Here is a 23,867-nt window from a genome sequence, read left to right as displayed (position 1 = left end):
CATCTGTTAATGTTAATGATGTAGGATGTAGCTGGTGGTGCATTTTGGATCACATTGTCTTAAATTTACTATAAACGGGCCGTAGCGGGCATCAGGCATTTACTTGTGTGGTTGGAAGGGTGGGGGCCAGTTTTGCAGCTGGGTGGGGCCATTTTTGTTACAGGGGCCTGTTTTGCAACGGTGATAAAATATTAGCCCACTGGAACAAAAGCAACAGTGCTTCATTCTTGCAAACACTGCCCCCTCTATTGGGCTGGTCCATCAAAATTGCCAGGGCTGCTTTGGGTTCCCAGTACGGCCCTCCTTACAAAGTATCACTGTCATATACAGACAGCATATTCTCCATTGAAATGGCTCCTAAATTTGCGATGTACAGTTGTACTGATAAAACCATATTGCACATAAACAATACGTGGAAATCATGTTTCAGTGAATATTTGTTGTTTGCGCATCACCGAGGAGATCATCCGAGTTCATTGAGCGAATTTTTAACCAATGGGATGGTCAGAAGGAAGGAAGTAAAAGCCTCTTTGCTACCACTTATGTGCGTAATTCACAATAAATTGCTCGGTTGATATATTATGATCCTGTTAAAATCTTCTTCATTCACACTTAAGAATTACAAATAAAATCTTCATTTACGATTTGCTAACCACTAATATATTTTGAACTATATGTACAGTTCATGCAAACAGAAAAAGCAGCAATTTGTCAGAAGACACAGCCCGACATTTGACCTCTGTCCTTTAACACACAGCAAATATGACCAGATAAAAAAATGTTTTAGGCGTCTTTATTGGTCATTCATCTTAGAAACTAAAGCACTGACTATTTTTTTGGGGGGGGGGGGGTGCTACAGTGCCCCTAACCCCCTACTTACAGCTCTGTGATATCATTGTCAACCCGGCTAGCTGTGTTACGGCCTGCACATGGGAGCAATAGCCACCTATGTCAAAAGAAGGTTCACTCTATGCACACCCCATCTAAAAGTCAAGTACTCTGCTAGTGAGTGACAGACCGGGACTGAGTTCATATAGAACACCTGTTAGGAGAGTCTCCTGTAAAGGAAAACATGGAGGTTGGATAGAAATTGTTAACATAGGAGCAGGCAGTACTTGGTATCTGGGCCAAGGGCAATGTATTTGCCTCAAATTGTAAGGGGAAGCCTTGCCCATGAGAATATCTGCTCTGAGTCAGTCTTTAGGGAATTAGTCTTTAGCAAAAGTTTGAATTGATCTCCAGGTAGCTACCATGGAAGTATGTATGATTGGTACATTCTTTATAACAGCTGCTGTGGACGCCTTACCATGGTGTTAGCAGGAGGCCTATCAAGTGAAGATCGGTGGAGGCAGATGATGGTAGATCATTTTCAGCAGGCCTCGTCTGTGCAGACAACCTTCTAAATCAACATATAATTTGGAACTGTGCACATCCTTAGTCTTTTCTAGGGTATACCTGTGTAATGTATTTAAATTACAGAATAAAGGAACCCTTATGTCAGAGAACTAGGGCATCAGAAGAAAGTTGTAAGGACATCGCTTAGTTACAAAATGACTCTGGTCATAAAATGAGAGTGTATTCTCAGAAATGGCTTATTTTGATGTAATATTATAAATGCATCATCCTAACATTAAAATCAAAGCTTACTCATCCTCCTACTACTCACTTACAAGGAACTACCAAGGCAAGTGCTGATATTATGCTATGTACATAGGTTCAAAAGAGCGCATCACCCTCATAGATAGCAACGGAATTCAGTTTCAAAGAAGGGAATGGTCTCTTAACTAGTAAACCACTTTTATTAATCTGGGGAGGAAATCTTTTATGACAGCAGACTAAAGAAAAATGCACCTTCATAGAAGAGAATTCCATGATGGAAGACAGTAGCTACTATGAGACAAAAATCTACACCACAGAATGTGCCATAGACCAGGTAACAATCAGCCCGATTCATCATCGGCATGTTTTGCGAGTCTGTAATAGCGAATAATAAGGAATCGCTATTACAGACTCGCAAAACGGGATTCATGTAGGAATCGCAAAATAAATTGCGATTCCTACACATTCCTTATTTGCGATTAGCAAATTGCTAATCGCAAATAAAGATGCGATTTCAAGGGTGCTAGGGGTGTCCAGAGGACACCCTGTAGCACCCCTGAAACGTAAATTAGACTCATGTTGCGCACACAAAAGTCCAAAGGACATGTGTGCGTGTAACATACAACTGAGAGAAATGCACAAAAGTGCATTTTTCTCAGTTTTCGCTATTTACCATGAAGTCTGACTTTGCGGTAAATAGCGGGAAAAAATAGCGAATTAGCAATTTTATATTGGGTCATGAATAGCATTTAAGGAATCTCAAATTGAGATTCCTTAAATGCGATCGCAATTTGAGAAATCCCAATTTTTAGCGATTTCTCAAATTGCGAGTACATGACCCAATGATGAATTTCAAATGCCATTTTTGCGGGTGCAAACGGCCAAATTCTGCGATTCGCACCGCTTGCGCCCGCAAAAATGCTTCATGAATCTAGCTGAATGTGTTTTTAGAGAGCTGTTAAGACATTTAAGACCAAAAGCTGTTTCTTGGGTTCACCTATGCTCCAAATGAGAATACTGCAATCTTCTTGGCTAATGGCGAAACTATGTTTGATCCTCACTGCTTAAAGTAGGTGGTAAAATGCAAATGTTTTGCTACTGCATTTCGGTTACAAAACATTCACACATACTACTGCAATTCGGTATTAGGAAGGGACACCCTAAACACAACACTTCTTAATATCGAATAACGGATAGGGTTTTGTACATTAAAAAATTATTTTTTGTAGTAGCAAACAGCCCTATTCTGCAAATCGGGTTGTTTGTGACCTCAAAAAAGATTTGTACATCTGGCCCATAGTGAGGTGCTGAAGTGGCCTCCACTTACTAGAATTCAAAATGTGGGTCTTGGAATTTTTTTCAACAAAAACTGCTCTGAGAACCGACAGGAGACCAAGACTTACATGCAAGCTGATCTGCTGCAGGTGCATCGCCGTTGGGATTTGAGATTAACTTTGCAGCAGCTCCTGCAACATTCATCTCCGCAACAGAAAATCCTCTTCATTGGGGCCTCCTGTCGGCAGAATCTGGCCTCGTGCAGCCCTCTATGGCTAGAGCCTGCAGCATCAGCCCATTGGGTGAATCTGAGTTCCAGAAAAACTTCTAAGTCCAAAGGTAGAAATCGTCATCAAACTTGACAACAGCCACCACCCCAAAGAATATTTCTTTGAAATTTTAATTGTCTTGTATTTTAATTGTTCAGATATATGATTTTTAATAAATTTAGATTGTGAACGATTTTATTTCTTTGTGGAAATTATTATATATTCCCCAGAATACAGTGGACTATAGGTTCTCCCCCGTTGTTTGTAAATGTATACTTACATTGGTATGTGAAGTTAACTAGCGCACCCCAGGGATTTCCCTCTGACTTGCTGCCTCTAAGTTAAGCCTGGCTACTTTTGGGCCAAGCTAGCAGAGAGTTAAGCACCGGTCAATTTAGCACCTTTTGTGGTTCACCATGAAAAGGATTGTGGTTGTTGCCTGGGTGGGGCTCCCACCCCCTCAACCAATAAACAATTTCATTCAGTGAAGTATTACCTATTACAATTGTTATCGCTAGCAGATCATTGGAAGACTATCCGTTCATGAGTCTCAAAGAACCTTACCCACCTTGCCATAAAAATTAATGGGACAGTGTAAAATATGGTATTGCACAATATCAAGACTCTTTTTGAAAAGATGACGAAAGACTTGGCACAATGGCACGTACCACATCTATTACTATGGGGCATAGTTGAAACTGTTAAAAAGTGTCCTAGAACAAAGATTTAAGTAATTCTTTGGAATGCTATGTTTACGGACTCCTGAAACAGTGCTGCTAAATAGACAACTACACGTTAAAACCTACGTTTGAGCAGGATGTAAGCAAAGACTTGAACGATTGTACTTCTACGCTACTACTATTGTCAGTGGACTCCAGCTTCCTGGTATGAAAGTGCACTTTAGGGCTCAACAGCTGTGACAACTGAAGTTAAATTTATGGAATCTGTGAACATACATTCCTGGTTCGTCAGTGAAGAACACTGGCAGGCAAGTGTGTCAGATCTTACACTAATATGCTACAGGTACGGTAATTTTGATAACCACTATGCAGTTACTCTGTTCTCTGTTTAACATCTTGAGTAATTCGCAACACATTTGATGGTCAAAAGGTTCCTCTAAAGCAGAATCCCAGGCTCTGTACTGACCACTCCTTCGCCAGCCAGAAGTCGATTCCTATGGGAATTTCTAAACTCAAAGATTTCATATATGACTTGCTGTCTGCATTCCACTTGGAAGACTCACAGTTTTGGAAGTAAATCCAGCAGAACTGGAACTCTTGAATCCATTTTTTTGGTCTTAGATGTATACAGAACGGATGTCTAGGGGTCTGGCTCAGGGCGTGCTGGTGCACTCCAGCAAGCTAGGAGCCCTCCTAATGCGTTAAGAAATGTGTGATACAACATAGCTTCAGTCAAACCAAGAATATCTTTGACAATGAAAGCCTCCAGTGAGGCCGTGTTTACCCTGCTGGATGGGGGGACTGAACAATTTTGTCTCCCACATTTATGCTGGCACTCAACACAGAAGCTTCCTGCACGCAGAGAGATGGTGGGCGATGCAATGGTAGCTGGTGACTGAATACTTTGCGTCTTGGTGCTCATCTGTTCCCAACATGGACTTCTGCACCAGCAACATGCCATCACACTGCATGACACTCAAAAACCCAATGACTAATCTGTGGGCTGCCCCCACATGTGAATGGCACTAACCAAGCCATTGGCTGACACGGGCCTGGCTCATTGTTCACTCTATGTAAGCCAGTTGTAGGATAAGCCAAAATGTAAGTGACACTTCAAGCATCACTTCAAGGATGACATTCGCTGCGCGAACTGTAGGCTGATGCGCTACATGCTAGAACGCCTTTGCTGTGTGATTGAATGAATAATTGCACCACTTACTTTTCAATGCTGAATGCCTGTCCCCACTGACCAGCGCTGAGAAACGATTTCATGTTCTGAGCGCGATAATAATTTTAAAAAGCACCGCGTCGATTGATTTTACTAATGGCACCGTGTGTTTACTTTTTAAATATATTTGTATATCCTCACCTTTAAGGCACTTGTCGCCCCTGTAGCCCCGGTCCACCGCAAGCGCTAGGCTTGTTTGTGTGGAGGGTGCAGGGCGGTACCTTCTTCCGGCTTCCCGGCTGGGGAAGGCACTGATTGGGCGAGCGAGTGTGTAGAGGCGGAGCTGATGACTAGCCCGTCCTCTACATTAACCGGATGCTCTCTATGACGCGCAGCAAATACCCGCTGCGACCGCGCCATAGCCGCGCCAAAGACAAGCCTAAGACCAGCTGTGCCCGTCTGGGCCAGGCCGGGACAAGGGGCATGGAACTATACTCCACCAGCCCGACAAACCACAGGTATCAGCTCTGAACAATTAAGAGCCCTACGTCCTGCAAAACACAGTGACTGCACCGTACTAACGCCGTCAGGAAGCACTATTTGTTCTAACTGTAATTTTACCCTTACCAACTTTCAACCCTACCCTGACCCAAGATCCTGCAAACTAACGCAGTCCCAGCGGCCTAAACATGCATCTTGTGATTTCTCCTTCTATAGCGTAAACTGCAGATCTCTACTGCAGCACAAACTAGACATTTTTAAGTTTTTACTAGACAATAAATCCAGTGTCCTATTCTTAACGGAAACATGGCTGCATGAAAGCGCGGGCCCGGATATAGCACCGCTCTCCCTTTAAACTATGCCATTGCGAGGAAAGATAGAGAGGGTAAAGTAGGGGGGGGGGGGTATCGCTATCATTTTCTGTAAAGAACTCATTTGTAGTCTGGAGCCAGTCAATATCCCTGAATGTGAAGCGGCATTTTGTAAAATCACCCTAAACCCTAACTTCACGTTCTCTGGCCTCCTAATATATAGGCCCCCCGGAAATTGCAACACTTGGGCGGCTAACTTGGCAAACCATATCACTAAAATTTCACTCTAATTGGAGATTTAAATTTGCACCTCGACGATCCCACTAATATGGCATGCAGTAACCTACTGGATGACCTAGCAGCACTCAACGTAAATTTACTCAATTCGGGACCTACTCATAAGGCAGGAAACCTGCTAGACCCCATCTTTTCCAATATTCCCGATTTAAAATGGCTAAAAACCAATCCCATTTGCTGGTGGGACCACCATCTCATTCATTTCTGCCTAACACTACCAGCACTCCCTCAAACTAATATGGCCTGGCCTGCTACCTCCATGAGAAATTGGAAGCTACTTGATGCTGAAAAACTAAACCAAACTCTGGCCAATAAACCCCCTACCCCAGCCCCGGATATGGAAAGTATTGCCGATGCAACACATTCATGGCTGGAAAATGCACCGGATGGATGTCTTCCTCCATCTCAGGCAAAAAGGAATGTCCACCGCCCCCCAGCCCCTTGGTTTACCGAGCTTTTAAAAATCGAAACATCAAAGTGCAAAGCCCTTGAAAGACAGTGGCGGAAGGACTATACACAAGAAAAAAAATTGATATATCATGAAGCCAGAAATGTATATCACTCTGCTTGCATTAAGGCCCGAGCCTTTTATGTAGCAAATACTATAAACATAGCCCCCAATAAGGCAAGAACGCTCTTTAACACGGTTAAAGACCTTGCAGGTGCACAAATGACCGCAACGACTCGCCCTATAAACAAAAAACAATGCCAAGACCTTGCCTCTTTCTTCACTGAAAAAATTGACAGGATCATCCTTGACATTAATTCAAACACCTCCGCGAACGGCTCACAAGAGGACATCCCCTCGAGGTTGGCCGAAATAAATATCTTAGAACACTGGCCTCCCATAACCGTGGATTCACTTAAGTCCTCCCTCAAGACCATTAAATCGGGTTCCCCTTGGGATCCATTACCCGTTAGTGTCTTGAAACAGATTGATATCCCATCCCTGACCATCATAGCTGACACTTTAAAATCTTCCCTTCAACTTTCCACAGTCCCTTCACTCTGGAAACACGCTATGGTCAATCCACTTTTAAAAAAAACCCTCAGCCAACCCTTAAATACTAGCAAATTACCGACCCATATCTCTTCTCCCAGTCTTCTCAAAACTCTTGGAAAGACACATTCATTCTGCCCTCACTCTTTTCACCGAGGAAAATGCCCTCCTTCGCCCATCACAGTCTGGTTTTAGAGCGGGATTTTCCACCGAAACCGCCCTGCTGGGAGTAACCGAAAACGTCAGGAAACTCCTAGATGAGGGTCAAACAGTCGCACTCATTCTATTAGCCTTGAGTGCGGCTTTTGACACCATCTCACACAACAAACTCCTGGCCACACTTGGGAGGAATGGTATTCGTGGTGACGCACTAAAATGGATCGAGTCCTTCCTGACACACAGGACATTCCAGATCACATCTTCTCTCGCCTGTTCTGATACGTTCAGCGCCCCACATGGAGTACCTCAGGTCTCCATCCTGAGCCCACTGTTTTTCAACCTTTACCTCAGACCCTTAGCTGACTTAGCCGATACCGTAGGACTCACCCTCATGACCTAGGCTGATGACTCTCAGATTATCTTTTCACTGTCAGACTCTAACTCTCTAGCTCCATCCCTTCTCAAACAGGGGCTTAAAAAAATCTTCAGCTGGATGTCCACCAACCAGCTGAAGTTAAACGGTGACCAAACCGAGATTCTCCTTTTGGGGAAAAACAAAGATCTATGGAACTCTTCCCACTGGCCCCCTGAGTTAGGAAACCTCCCCACTCCTGCAACCCAGGTAAGAAACCTAGGGGTTATCATTGACAACGCCCTATCCATGAAACAACAGATCAGCAAAGTGGCAGGCCTTTGTTTCAGCATTATGAAGTGGCTGAAAAAAATCCTATGGATGCTGCCCCTTGCTACCCAAAAGACCGTAGTCAACGCACTTATAACATCTCGTCTTGACTACGGCAACATTCTTTATCTGGGCTCAAACCAGGCAGTCATTAAACGGTTACAACTTGTTCCAAATTCAGCTGCAAGACTCTTGTGCAGAATTCCAAAAATGGCCAGTGTGTCAAAGCACCTGAATGACCTGCATTGGCTCAGGGTGGAAAACCGCATCAGGTTTAAAGCCCTGAGCTATATGTTCAGGATTAAATCCGGAACGGCACCGGAATACCTGCAATCACTAACTACTCCCTACATACCAGGAAGGAATTTGCGCTCACAAACCGCAGCAAACTTTGTGGTCCCCAGGTTCAGACTGGCAGGAACGGGAGGAAGATCCTTCTCTGTCCTAGGGCCTATTCTCTGGAATACACTCCCCCCTCACATCCGCAAAGAAGAAAACTATGCCAGATTTAGGAAGAACACAAAGACTTGGCTTTTCCAGAAATAACTCTACTGATCATGCTCACCTCATACCGCTGCTCAACTATATGTCGTCGGCGCCGAGAAACCCTTTTTGGGTAGCTGCGCGCCATACAAGTGTAAAAAAATAAATAAAAAAGCATCCATTAGAGGAAGGGTGTAGAGCCAAGGCCCCTTTAGGTATTGCTACTATTAATATGACTGTTATAATGTATTGAGTTTAAAAGTATTTCGGATAATTGAAGTGGGTCTTTGGAAACTGTTGACTAAAATAGGCATGCTTTCTTTTATTGTTTTTTTCATTGAAAAAACAGTGTTTAAAAAGTGGTCGAGGCACACCAAACATGTGTAGAGAGTTTATCCTGTTTAGGGATATCAAGAGAATTCCATGGAATAGAAACTGTATTAAAACAGCAGAGGTAAATCACAAGAGGAATTAGAGTGTTTACATATTTTCCACCTGACTCTTAACCTCAAAGGAACTACCTGGTCTGCAGATGTACCCTTTGCTTCTCTGGTTCAGTTGCTTCAACTTCAATATAAGCATCATTGCCAAATGTCAATTTGTATATCACTATTATTGTAAATATTTACATTACAGCGACCAGAGCCAACCCGAGACGCACCCACTGACCCTTCGCCTGCCAAGCCTGCCGATTCACCTGCCTCCGGACCTGCCCCACCCCCACCAAGTCGAGCACCAGCAGCAACCACCTGAAGTGCATCCTGCTGAACACCCGCTCCGTCCACAGGCACGCCATGGAACTCTGGGACCTGCTCGACACGACAGCACCGGACGTCGCCTTCCTCACCGAAACCTGGATGAATGCCTCCTCAGCGCCCGACATCGCCGTAGCCATCCCGGACGGATACAAGATCACCCGGAGGGACCGCATCAACCAGACGGGAGAAGGCATCGCCATCGTACACAAGAACACCATCCGCATCTCGACTAACGCCAACGAAACCTTCCCCGCCGCCGAACACCTACACTTCCAGATACACACTGACCCCAAGACAACCCTCAGAGGCACCCTCGTCTACAGACCCGCGGGACCACGCACACAATTCAGCGAAGACTTCGCAGACTTCATCAGCCCGCACGCCCTGCCCTCCGCTGACTACATCCTCCTAGGAGACCTCAACTTCCACCTGGAAAACAACAACAACAGAAACACTACCGCCCTGCTGGACAACCTCACCAACCTCGGACTCAAGCAACTGGTGAACACTCCAACACACCACGCCGGCCACACCCTTGACCCCATTTTCTCATCCAGCAAGCACATCTCCTTCAGCCACGCCACCGGACTCCACTGGACCGACCACAGCTGCATCCACTTCAACTTCAGGAAAACTGCGACCCACCACCACCCACAACAGGTTCCCCGCCGGAGCTGGAGCAAGATCACCGCCGAGCAGCTCACCGCCTCCCTCAGCCAGAACACACCCACCAACACAGCGGACCCAAACGAAGCAGCCAGCAACCTCGCCAAGTGGCTGACCACCTGCGCTGACGACCTGGCACCACTAAAGAACCCTCCCAGCAGAACCGGCAGCAAGAAAACCCCCTGGTTCACCAACAAACTCAAGGAATCCAAGAAGAACTGCCGCACCCTCGAGAAAGCCTGGCGGCTCGACCAGACCACAGACAACAGGACCGCCCTCAAGCACGCCACCCGCAAACACCACCAGCTGATCTGCGCCACCAAGAAATCGGCACTCAAAGAACGACTGGACAACAACGCCCACGACAGCAAGGAACTCTTCAGAGTTCTCCAACCCCAGCACCGGAAACAACGACATCACTCCCTCACAAGATCTCTGCGTCTCACTCGCCTCGTTCTTCCACAGCAAGATCGCAGACATGCACAACAGCTCCGACGCACAGACCACGCACCCTACCGCCAAACCAATGCCCTCCACCACCACCCTCTGCAACTGGACCCCGATCAACACAACGACGACACCACCCGCACAATGAACTCCATCCACTCCGGATCACAAACCGACCCCTGCCCGCACCACCTCTTCAACAAAGCCGACGCCATCATCGCACCCCATCTCCGGGACATCATCAACTCCTCCTTCCACACCGCCACCTTCCCGGAGAGCTGGAAGCACGCCGAGCTTACCGCCCTCCTGAACAAACCAACGGCGGACCCCACCGACCTCAAGAACTACTGTCCCATCTCGCTCCTTCACTTTCCGGCAAAAATCATCGAGAAGACCGTCAACAGACAGCTGGCTGCCTTCCTCGAGACAAATGAATCCCTCGACCCCTCGCAGTCTGGTTTTCGGGCCAACCACAGCACCGAAACCGCCCTAATCGCAGCCACCGATGACATCAGAACCCTGATCGACAACGGGGAAACAGCGGCCCTCATCCTCCTGGACCTCTCCGCGGCGTTTGACACTGTCTGCCACCGCACCCTAGTGAAGCGCCTGAGAAACTTCGGAATCCGAGAGAAAGCACTGGAGTGGATCATCTCGTTCCTAGCCGGACGAACCCAGAGAGTCCGCCTCCCCCCGTTCAGATCCGAGGCCACCGAAGTCATCTGCGGCGTACCACAAGGATACTCACTCAGCCCAACCCTCTTCAACGTCTACATGAGCCCCCTAGCAGCCAATGCACGCCAACATGACCTCAACATCATCTCCTGCGCCGACAACACCCAGCTGATCCTCTCCCTCACCAACGACCCCACCACCGCCAGAGCCAACCTACACGAAGGAATGAAAGACGTCGCCAACTGGATGAGGAGCAGCCGCCTTAAACTGAACTCAGACATGACGGAAGTCCTCATCCTGGGATCATCACCCTCCGCCTGGGACGACGCCTGGTGGTCCCCGGCCCTGGGCACTGCTCCCAAGCCAACGGACCACGCACGCAACCTGGGCTTCATCCTGGAATCCTCCCTGTCGATGACCAGACAAGTCAACGCCGTCTCATCTTCGTCCTTCAACACCCTGCGCATGCTCCGCAAGATCTTCAGATGGATCCCCACCGAAACCAGGAAGACCGTCACCCAGGCACTCATCACCAGCCGACTGGACTACGGGAACACCCTCTACGCCGGAACCACTGCCAAACTTCAAAAAAGACTCCAACGCATCCAGAACGCCTCCGCACGACTCATCCTGGACATCCCCCGACACAGCCACATCACTGGACACCTGAGAGACCTGCACTGGCTCCCCGTCAGCAAGAGAATCACATTCAGACTCCTGACCCACGCACACAAGGCTCTCCACGACCTGGGCCCCAAGTACCTCAACAACCGCATGACCTTCTACACGCCCACCCGCCAGCTACGATCAACCAGCCACGCCCTCGCCACCGTACCACGCATCCGCAGAGCCACCGCCGGAGGAAGATCCTTCTCCTACCTAGCAGCCAAGACCTGGAACTCCCTCCCCACCCACCTTCGGCGAACCCTGGACCACCTCTCCTTCAGGAAACAGCTCAAGACCTGGCTGTTCGAGCAGTAGCATACCCCCCAGCTCCTTGAGACCCTCCCGGGTGAGTAGAGCGCTTTATAAATGCCGTGAGTGGTTGATTGATTGACCAGGCTGACCCCAAGTTTAAACATGCTTATTTCAGTCTTCCAAGGATCCACCGTCTGATATGTCTACGTTATATGTCTCTACCATAGACTACATTTTCACTAATGAAGGGCTGGTCCATAAACTTTGCGATTTCACTGTGGACGATAGGGATGAAAGCGACCACAGGCCCCTCCGCGCCACATTTAACTTGGCGCGGGAACAGGTGGAAGCACAGGAAATAATAGGAGCAACCACAGGCGATGAATATCACCTGGTCCTCAAAAGAATAAAATGGACGACTCACCTCAGCCACAGCCTGTCAGAGTTTGTAGCCAGCAGGGAGGCAGCACTAAAGTCACAAGACATAAAGAACATCACACACTTCTGGGAATCACTGACCATGGATTTCTTGAAGAGCATGGGCAATACTAACCAACCACGAAGCTGTCAAAGTTACAGCAGGCCAAAACGCAAAAAACGCTGAGTCTGATACAAAGCAAACAAGCGCTTAACAAGGCAGTCAAGGCAAAAAAGAAAGGCATTTATTTGCCACAGAAGTCCTCTATCCCTGCCCTGCGAGCCACTCACAAAAAGAAAGTCTGGGAGATGAAAAGGCAGTGGTCAGAAAAGAATTGGCTCAAAGTGTTCTCCCTAATTAAAGAAAAGACAGCAGTAAGCTATGGCGATACATTAACCCCTTAAGTGCTGCTGACGGCCAATGGTCGTCAGTAGCGCTACCTCCCCAGTGCTGCGCACGACCATTGAACGTCCATTCAGCACTAGTTCTAATGGACAGCGCAGCACTGGGGAGAAATGTTTACACGCAGCTAAGGTGTTAATAGCCTGACGCCCAGAGCCGAGCACAAGGAAAACAGTGTGCAGGGAATGTGTGGGAACAGTACGCAAAGGGGCTGTACACCTGCGGGGTAAATGCGACTAACGCTGGCAGTTTAGCGTCGTCCAAGGCGGCAGCGGAAAACATTAAAACTCAAATCGCTCCGAATGTCGCTTCAGGGCCCAGTCAACCCGCTAAGTACACAGTGGAGGTGACTTTGAAATACATTAGAGCTATAAGAACAGACAGGGCTCCGGGTCCAAATGGAGTACCCGCCCAGGTCTTAAAAACTGCCCAGCCTTTTTTGCGAACCATACTCACCCCCCTATTCAATTATTCATTCGCCACAGCAATCCTGCCAACATCTTGGAAAGGCTCGGTCCAATTTTCTATACATAAGAAGGGTGACAACTCGAACCCGGCTAATTACAGGCTCATAGCCCTTCTTGATATAGAAGCCAAGGTATATGCTCGCCTACTACTAAGGGACTTGGAAGCCTGGGTGGATAAGAACGGCATTCTACCGCCCACACAGACTGGCTTCAGGGCCAATAGTTCCACCTTGGACAATATTACAGCGCTCTCCTATCTCGCAAAGCAAGCCAACAAGAGGAACAAGTTGCCCCTGTTTTGTTGTTTTATAGACTATTCCATCGCTTTCGACCGAGTAAATAGAATTCGGTTATGGGCAAAACTTGAAACTTGAGGGCTCCCTCAAGCCTTGCTTAAAGCCATAAAAGCACTCTACGAGGGGACATGGGTCCAGGTGAAACTAAGTCCAACAATCACAACAGCAAGAATTGATACCAACTCTGGACTAAAGGAGGGGTGTGTACTGGCCCCCCTAGTGTTCAACTTGTATACAGCGGACATGAGGCAAGCCTTAAAAGAGGCTTATTTAGTACCTCCAAGACTGGGGAAGCTGGTCCTGGGTTTCCTGCAATATGCAGACGACACGGTGGTAATGGACCACACCAAGGTGGGGCTCCAAAGAGCTTTGAACAGTCTTGCAACATTCAATAAGGAAAATAGCCTTCAGATCAACGAGAGCAAGACAAAGATTGTAATCTTCGGTAAATACCACCATAAAAAACGTGCAACATGATCCTTGGGGGAGCACCGAATTAGAACAGCCCCATCATATAATTACCTGGGGGTTTGGGTGTCAAAGAGAGCCACCGCAGTCAAACATTTAAAGGAGCTAAAACCAAGAATTGACAAAATAATTCTGTCCCTTAGACGTCTAAGCCATCGCCTAGCTAGTCCCTCAGTAGAACCGATGTTGACTGTACTTAGGGCAAAACTGATTCCCTCCATAATGTATGGTCATTTAGCCTACCCAGGTGCATTTCAGAAAGTGATCAAAGCGGCCCAGGTGAAAGCGTATAAGCTTGTGCTACAGGCCCCAAGACAGGCAAGGAACAACAGGCTAAGGCTAGAAATAGGCTTGAAATGCCCAGAGCTGGTACTACATGGGGACCTGTTAAAATACTACATCAGAGTACTGAAAGCACCTGAAAACAATCTTAAACATTTTCTAAAAATCATTTTTGGTGAAGTGGGCACCCCATGGCACACCAAGGTGGCACAAGGCATTGACCTATTGAAAATCGAGGGAAACGGCTTGCGCCTTCAAGAAATTTCACATTCTGCTTGGGCCTTAGCCATCAAGCGCCAAGTCCAGACCATCTCGTACGAGCTGGATTGTTCATCACTCCGATATAATCCACTAACTCTGGCCCTGGACAAGTCTTATATTCCTGGCAAACCCCAACCGTATCTGCAAGACTCACTATCAACCCAAGCAAGAAAGAAAATTCTGTATCTGCGCCTCTTGGCCTGTGGGATCGCAGATTTTAACCCAAATTGGGCACAAACGGATTGTGCCACTGCCTGCCGGCTATGCAACTACTGCAGAGAATCTTGGTTACACCTTTTGTGCTGTTGTGCAAAGTTGGTCAGCGATCGCCATCGTCTGCTGCGCCCGGCCCTACGGAATCTAGGCTATAGAACCTGCAGAGAGGCCTCAGACTGGTGCTTTTCGGAAACAACGACCTGTCTACTAGCTAGGGTCGGCAAGTTCATCCATCAAGTCAGAACCGCACTTGACACCTACCAAAAGGCCACCGACCCGAAGGTTCCTGTCATTGAGCCATGAGCTCCATCTGATGCCCTAACCATGCAAGCTGTCAGTCAATTTAGGAGCTATTGCTAAGTAATTGGGATTACTAGACCCAGAAACCAAACCAGGGGCGGATAAGGGGCTAGTGAAGAACTTTCTCATTGACATATGGCATCGAGTTGAGATTAACCTTGCAGAACTTTGATTTAACTTTCTAGACGCCCTAAGACGTAAAGATAAGGAACAAACAAAAGAAGTTTTAACGGACATAAAGTAGTGAAAACAGTCATTATGTAATCTTAATGTTGTATATAGGGTTTTACTGTGGGAAGGGTATTCTGGGGGGGGGGATGCTCATGTGTTTTATACTGTAAAGATTTTAAGTAATCGCACAGTCAATAAAGTTTCTTATGTTTGTTTATTCTTGCAGGATAAGACCAAGTTCACCTGCCAGACCTACAGCTCTGAGTGTGAGACTCAAAGAAACATGTCGGAGAGCTCTCCAAGTTCAAGTCCCTCTCCTCCACCTCCTCCTCTTCCACAGGACCAAATGCAGGGGGCATTCCAATCTAACCAAGGCATCCTAGCCAGTGGCAAATTCAAGGTTTGTCATGGGGAAATACTGAGACGGTACAGCTGTGAAGAGACCACAGATGGACACTATGAGCGATTCGGCAAGGATGGGCGGGATCAGTTTCACCCGTACAAGAGGCAGTTCAGCGAGGACGTTTTCCTGGAAGCTCACCAACCAATGGTCCTTACACAGCACTCATTTAAAAATGAGGAAAGAGAAGCAAACTTTGAGTTGATGGTCACAAAGGAGGCCAATGAGATGGAGCGGTTTGCTGCACGTGGCCCTGAGTGTTCTGAGCCAAACTGGTACCTTACGAACCACCACTGCGGTTCACAAGTAATGGTGAGCTATGATTCTTTACTTGCACCATTTTGGATGTCCTATGAGGAACACAATGTTTCAGTCTCCAGGTAGATCTACTATAAATACACAGTTCAGTAGTAGACGCATTGTCACTAATAGCTCCTAATTTACACAGATATACAAACCCACTCAGAGTCCCTAGATAGCTCCAAATGTACTTGCAGACTGTAGTTTAAAATGTGTTACACATGCTCAAAGTGGGCCATTTTAATATATAGTTCAGGGCTAAGGAATAGCCTTTGTCTCTGCCTGACTTGCTTTATCATTAGGGTATTGCATATGTTCCTCGACAAATCGTTTTGAGAATTGGCCTTCAGGTGAAGCCTGGCCCATTCATTGGCCCCCACAAGAGTCCAAAGGCATGGGGAGCAGGTAACGCTACGCCTGCCAGGCCACTCCCTTTTCTGGATAAGCTTCCACAGCCTCTTCACCCCGCCCTGCAATGTCCACACCCTATCCTATTCAATACCTTCTCAGAGCAAACATTAAATGAGACCAATACTCCGTACGGAATAGGGAATATATTTCAACGCAAAAGGTACGCATTCCCCATTCAGTGAGTTAACTCTTAATGGATGGAATAGTTGTGGCGACACGGATTGGAATCATAAATTCTAGCTGCATGGAATCTCCACAACTAAATCCCCTAACTATGGCATTTATATACAGGGTTCTGTGCGTTGACCATGGATACCACACTTTATACACAGGGGTTAGTGCTGTGTCCCTGATAGTACCCACTGGTAGGTCACCTTATATTGACTTGCTTCTGAAAGACCACTTTAAATAAAACCAAAATCAGGCTTTGAAGGTAACAACCAGAACCATCTAGGCCTGAAGGTGAAACCCACAAGAACTTAAGGAGTGGTGGATGTCGTTGTAGGAGGACTGAGGGAGCTGGGGGCTTCAACGTTGGATAGGGCTACCTACTGCACATAAAGTAGGCCTTGGTCCTCCCAATTCTAAGAGTTTCTTAGGATACATAGGGGTAGTTAGGTGAGTGCCTGGGAAAGAAGGGTGAAAAAAGAAACTAGTGGGTGAAGTTTTTCTCCGAAAAGAACATTGCGCTAATGTATTTTTGCAATAATGCTACTGCAGGGTTCAGAAGTGAAGCTAACGGCAAGCCTCCTGGTGAGACCCCAGCAGGAAGCGCGGGCGGAGATGTACCGTTACCAGCCACCATCCCAGCAAATGTACTGCTCACCACCACCATTTCACCAGGTGAGATCAGTGTCTGTGCGCTTGCTACAACTGGCTGTGAGATTCCAGCTTCTCGCTATGGCTCTTTGACTGCCTCTCCTGGCCCAGAATGCTGTTTCCCTTCTATATTCAACTGTTAATTTACTTCCACTCAATGTGTAAATCCTGCATCCTCCTCCTACCCTCGCCATTTAAGTATGTGTGGTACACTTCCAACTATATCAAGATATACACATCCTGACTCTCACTGCACCTAAGTGTGACCTCCGACTTCAGAAAAGGCCATTTGTTCATCTTGTGTCATATTGCGCCGTCCTGTATCCATTCAGCAGTGTCTCTCAAGTGCATGGCTGCTTTATGTAGCATAAGTTGTCCTTATCGTGACTACAGTTCTCTTTGGTAGCTCTGTTATGTTTAAAACTATAATTTATATCACCTACTGATTAGCAGGGCAGAACTGAAGATGTGCCTTGTACTCCCTATGAAGTGTTCTTCCCGAGTGCTGGACATAGTCATGTTCCCAGTTGTTGATGGCTGGAAAATTCAAACCTATAAATAATGACCAAGTGTTCTGGATAGAGACTGATAAAGAGTAATAAAGGCAGAATAACTTTTCAACAGGTTCATAAAAAATTAATCTCTGATCAGGAAATATTTCTTTGATGCCACGTTCTGTTCCCAGCTCTGGGGAGACCTAGCCTGGCCGTTCGGGCTGGGCTCTTCCTGTTGGAGCACGCTCAAGACTGATTTGTATATGGCCCAAATTGAGGATGGCATGGTAAGCAATAGAATGATGGACCGGGATGCAGCCTCAAATATTTACCAACAAGATACACTAATTCAAGCATTCCACCCATCACTTTTTTGTGTGTAAAAATGTAAAAATTTAAATTGATACTTGTATAGCGCACTACTCACCTGCAAGGGTCTCAAGGCGCTTGTACGAATACCGCTGTGGAACCCATCCTGGCTTTCCCTGTGAGGCGCCCACTCTTGGGCACCCCCAAGGTGGAGGCCAGGCATCCTTAGCGTTATGGGGCCGTTGTGGAGATTAAGCAAGCTATTGCCCAGAGTTACAGAGTGGGACTCCATGATTGGAATAGGCACCGAGGCGAGAATTATCAGGTCCGTGGAAATTTTGAGCCGAAGACCCACCAAGGCAGGGAATTGAACCCTGGTCCCGGGCTAGACCTCTGCATCAGGGTCTGCCGCTCTAACCATTGAGCCACACTTCTCCACTGTGTACTTCAGTGCTATGCCTTCAGTAGGACCGACGTGAGTCCTGTGCTCAATGTGAGGCTGCAAACAAGCTACACTGACTTATGTATGAGTTCATGAAGTACCAGAACTGCCAGCTCGGGCTGGACTGTTCTTGTTATTGAATTAGGTTCCAGACTGATTTGAATATGGCTGTGTCCAAACTGAGGTGACATGGTGTGCAAAATAACTATGGGCTGGGATGCTGCTCCAAATGATTACCAGCATTACACCCATCACTACTTTGTATACTTCAATTAATCCCAATAAGTGTGACCGGTATTCCCAGGTGCCGGTCCTTTGTTCCCTGTGACACTGGAACCAAGAGCCACATCTATAAAAATCTAGAATTGCGATTTCCGAATTGTGAGCCTTATAAAATCATAATTAGGAAATTGCAAATCCTGACATAAAAAAATGTACATCTTTCAAATTGCGATTCCTAGTGGGTCGCAGATTGACCTACAGCATAAATATTATTGAGGTAGGTTACATGGATTGTGGTATGCTGGGATCAGCAGACCACCATGTCTGTAATTGCTTTTTTTTAAAGCACTTTTTTTTTTAATGCAGCCATATCCCTTAAAGGAGAACAGTCTGCATTTAAAACAAGAGTAGGCAAGTGATCTGTAAGATCACTGCCTACACACTGCCTGGCTGACTGCCTACACCGAAACAATTTTTTTCCCTCAAGGAGTTGGTAAAGTATTAATGTTTCACTACCAGAATTTGGTCAAAAAACTTTAACGCATCCCATTGGGATGACCAAAACACACCCCTTCCAAATACCAAATCGTAAACACAGATTGCAATTTGTGCTTTCAACATATGTAAAAGCATTTTTGTGGTCAGAAACGGCCTGAACGGCCTGAGACTGCAAACATGCTTTGTACATGTGGCCTAATGCTATACCCAACTAAAGAGCCCTAACCAGGGCAAAACTGTCCTGGGTAGCTTGTGTTCTGGTTCAGGGATGACCTGGGCTGGAAGTTCAGGATAGACTGTTCCTATTGGAGTAGGGTCAAATGATTGGGTTCCAAATGCCTTCCAAATGGTTGGGTTCAAACTGAGGTGGCATGGTGCAGAAAATCACGATAGACTGGGCTGGGGCTCCAAGTAATTAGCAGCGACAGAGATTTATTCAAGCATTCCACACATATATATTTTTTTCCTCATTCAACCTTTTTCCACCTTTGGCTGTCAACCTACACCACTTTGGATGCCTCCCTGTTTATACATTTAGTGTGTTAGGTTTGTCAGCCTGGAAAGATGTTATGGACCTTTTCCGAACTAGCCCGCACCTTCCGGGCTTCCATGTTCAAGGTCAGGTGTAAAGATGGGACCTTTTGACTGCCTTCCACCTTATTCTCCCTATCCATGTAATCAGAGGTCCCCAGACACTTGGACTTCTTGACTCCTTACATATTGTGTCCATTCTCAGACTATAGATCACTGAATTTAGCCACTCAGTTTTAGCAGGGGGAAACTTCAAAACCCTTTTCTACATGTCTCCCTCCTCGCCAGCACAATTAAATAGAACACCAGCTTACTGTCCCTTTTGCTCAATGTCGCAGATTTGCCCACTCTCCCAAAAATTATGAATCCTTAGTATCAACTCGAAGCACCTGACTCATGCACTTACATCTTCACAATATTGCTGTATCTCTGGGCACTCCATGAAAAGATGAATATCTTCTGCCATTTCCAGACCACAGTTCATACAGCTCACTGGGCCCCTTTCCCCCCGTCCTAAAATCCTTTTCAGGGACTAAAAGGTTCTGTGAAGGGAACAGAGATGGTTGCTTCTTAAATATCCTTGATGTGCAGTATTATAAAGTGTGCACATTGATGCTTGCCATAGGTCTTGGATCTGTAGCTGTGGAAAGCGTCTTCCCCATAACTTCTCTGGAAGTACAAGCTCTCCATCTGCACTTTCCAGGATCAACCAGTACCAGCAACATATCTATTTCCTCCCTGTTTTCGCCCTTTGCAACTGTTCTTCATGCTCATTAGAGTTCCCATCCTCCCCTCTCAAACCTCAGGTCCAACTCCTTAATTGTAACAACTTAAAACCTGAAATTTGACCCTGAGCTGCCTTTTGCATTCCTTCCCATGGAAAAAGATCACCACCCTGTAGTCGCTTCTCCCCATATTGTATTCCTGTCTACCTAAGAAAGGTTGCCAGTTGATCTCTTAGGCAATCTGGTGTGCCCAGGGACTGCCACGTTGGTGCGAATCTGATGTAGTATGTTAATTTCATGGCCCTTCGTATCTGTAGCCATAGATAAGCCATTGCCTGTAATGCTTTCAGTCTCCCTTTTTTGTAGAATTGTACATCTTCGAACCTGTATAAAAAGTGAGATCCACCCCTTCCACATCCTTCAACATGATTTCAAGTAAGCTTCCCCTGGCTACTTCATCTTTAAGTAAGTACCTGCAGTTCTACAACTGATAGGGCCACTCGTAGATCAGAAAGTCTGGCCACTTCTGACTCAAATTGCCCTCATGCAGAGTCTGGCATTGGGCACTATAAAGTGTGCCTAATGTCAGGTGAATCACTGCCCTGTGGTGATGACATCTGGGGGCAGTGGATGATAGTCAGTCCCCGATGGATACATACTACATACTTACGAACCTTGCTGAAGGAAGCAAATCAAAGCACTGGATTGATTTGACTGATATGTCAACGTCAATTTGTTGTTTTTTACCTGCAGACATGGATTGCAAAGGATATCTGTTGTATTTTGCAGCCGTGACCAACCACCCAACATATGGCTAGATACAAATCCACGATAGACAAGTAGCAGTTACTATAAAACTTGGAGAATGCCCTCTGATTTGACTTTTGGCTGAGCCACAACGCTTTGAATTGGAGAGGGCTACTCCCCACTTTGGAGCCAAGACATTTTCTGTGCTTTCGAATCCCTGGAAAATAAATATGCATACTGCAGATCTATGGCGACTGTACAATTCTCCATTTGAAGCTGCAGGAAAATTAGTCATAGTGCCAGCATCCTGAATTTTACTTCTGGTCATTGCAGACAGTATGTGAGGTCAGTCGCCATTTTAGTACCTTTCGCGAACAGTGGCCTACATCTGACCAGAGCCTGTTGATTGTCATTTATTCTCTTCACACTGGGAGCCCTTATTTCTCTTCTTCCTTCTCAGCGGCAGACTTCCTTGGAAAACTTTCCCAATCCTATGCATCCAGATCCTTGGGAAATAGTCTGTGTAAAATATTCTGTTGTACTGATAGAATATTATTACCTACCGAGCATATATCTTTGCCTCATTCTGGTCAGATACTTCCACCATCCCCATGCCTTTTTCCTATCTCAGCCCTTGTTTATCTAAGTTATTTGTGTAATTAGTAATTAGCATCCTTTATATCAGTAAGGGGGCGTTTTCATCAATGGTCCTAAGAGGAGATGGCCCTCATTTGGTGAACACTCCTAGAACTCCCTAGAAATATCTAAATATTTTTTAAGCGCAAGGCAAACATGACTTGTGTACCCACTTAGATGTTCAAACGTTTCCATAGCAGTGGGTCCCTATCAATCGCTCAGTTCAGGCATTACAAGACAGATGTCTAATCCTTCCAAGTACTTTAAAGTCACCCATCCACTGAGGGTACTCACTGGTCGCCTTTCTCTGCTAGGCCATCATTAGCTATGATTTAATTACATTCAGAGTGAGACTGGGAAGTTAAGTAGGCATCTTTCCATAATAAAGTGTGGGTAGATAGCCTTTGTCAACCAAAATATACTTGATAATTTTAAATGAAGGTCCATTTTGAGAAATGAATGACCAATCGTGCCCAACTGGGACACAGAAAAGAATTTGAGAATATGAGGAAGGGAAATTCCATCCTGAGATACAGTCTCATTAATGTGTCTAAGTATATCCTGGACACACCCTCATCCTAGAGCCTGGATATCAGGAGCAACAACCTTCTTGGACAAGTCACGCGGTATCTAAAAAGGTGTGTTCTGCATTATGTACGGACATTTAGCCACTGTGATGAGTTTGAACAGTGCCACCTTTCCATGTTAAGAGCGTGTCACTTTCCTTCAGTGCAGTGTGACCTCCCTATAGTGATTCAATAGCGTGGTTAGATCACTATCATAACAATCGTCTTAATATTGTGTAATTATCACTCCGAAGCATTTAAATCCCCTCATCAACATATAAAGAACAAGATAGCTCTATGCATTTGGCCTCCACCCATTTAGTAGGAACATCACAGATTTTTCACAGATGATTCTGAAATCATACTGAATACTTCAAACTCATATAATAACTTACTAATCACATCTTCAGGCTCAGTGATGTGTAAAAGAGCGACATCCACATAAACTGAACTGAAATACTGTCATTCAAGTCTCTGTTAAAACTAAACATCGTAATCAATGGATCCGCCCAGTTCAAACAGGCCAGTGGGGGAAGGGGGAGCGAACAAATAATCCTGCCTCGTTCTCCACTTCAAATGAAAACTGCATCACAAGACACCATTTACCTTGACCAAGGTTAGTTGCAATGTAAAAAAAAAAAAGTAATGTATTTTTGTTGTTTTTAGATATGAATTACCAAGAAGACAGGTTGACAGTTGTGCGCAACAAGCGACCATTTCAGCGAATACATACTACAGATATGCAAGATCAATTCCATAGGGATAAGTGCCTTTATCCAGGCATAAAAGTAGACATAGCCAACACATGAAGGTATTGCTAAGGCTATTTTGGATAACTAACCAACTTATCTCTAAAACCAGCCTGGTCCTACCATCCACTGCAACATTAGATGCATCAATACAGTCACCTACCGTATCCAATCCATAGTATGCCCTCCACCATCCCCAGATCATAATGAATTTACAGGGGCAACCTCTACTCCGGTACATCACCTTCTCGGCCGCCATATAGAGGTCCATTCTTCGTTGCCATTCCTGGAGGGAGGACGTTTCTAGGGCGCCCCTGTACCTTGCTGTTTCTCTCTTCGTCAACATTAGGCCCAAAACACTAAACAGGAGTTTAAATTGTAGGAGGTCTACATCATTAGGGATTCTTAATAAAATGTATTTAGGGACGAGTGGGAGCGGCGCATTCAGTATGTGTGAGACATCCCGGATGTTCTTGTTCAAGTATGCCTGTTTGTGAGGACAATCGCATATCATGTGCATAAAGGAGCCTTTTGCTTATGAGCAACTCAAAAATGCAAGTGTGGAACTCTACCCATCGATTGTACCTTTTAGCGATCTTGTATAGAACCTTAATTTGGATTAGTTGTAGACACACTTTGATCGCAACCTCCCAGGGATGCATCAACTCTGCCTCCCAATCAATGCCCTACATTGTACCTAGATGCCGGGTCCATTTCTCCCTCAAGTTTTTCAATAAGTCGGTATGTTGTTGTTTATAGTCTTGTATGTCTGGGATATGGCGCCTCTGCCCAGTGCCTTCCAACAAATTGCGCCCCTGAAGGTGGGCACATTCCAGGATGTCCTCCCCA

At 46.0% G+C, this 23,867-nt stretch overlaps 1 protein-coding gene across 3 annotated transcripts in view; it reads left to right on the top strand.

Moving 5' to 3' along the window:
- The window catches only part of FOXN1 (forkhead box N1), a 530,094-nt gene that overhangs the window by 334,006 nt on the left and 172,221 nt on the right, over positions 1-23,867 (top strand). For all 3 annotated transcript variants that reach the window (XM_086955164.1, XM_086955163.1, XM_086955165.1), the window contains 2 exons: positions 15,396-15,881; positions 17,001-17,123. In XM_086955164.1, coding sequence (XP_086811290.1) covers positions 15,396-15,881; positions 17,001-17,123 — 609 coding nt within the window. The remainder of the gene's footprint in view (positions 1-15,395; positions 15,882-17,000; positions 17,124-23,867) is intronic.

This window comes from Lissotriton vulgaris, chromosome 2_1, assembly GCF_964263255.1.
Source record: "Lissotriton vulgaris chromosome 2_1, aLisVul1.2, whole genome shotgun sequence".
Classification (NCBI taxonomy): domain Eukaryota; kingdom Metazoa; phylum Chordata; class Amphibia; order Caudata; family Salamandridae; genus Lissotriton; species Lissotriton vulgaris.
This window is presented reverse-complemented; position numbering and strand designations above follow the sequence as displayed.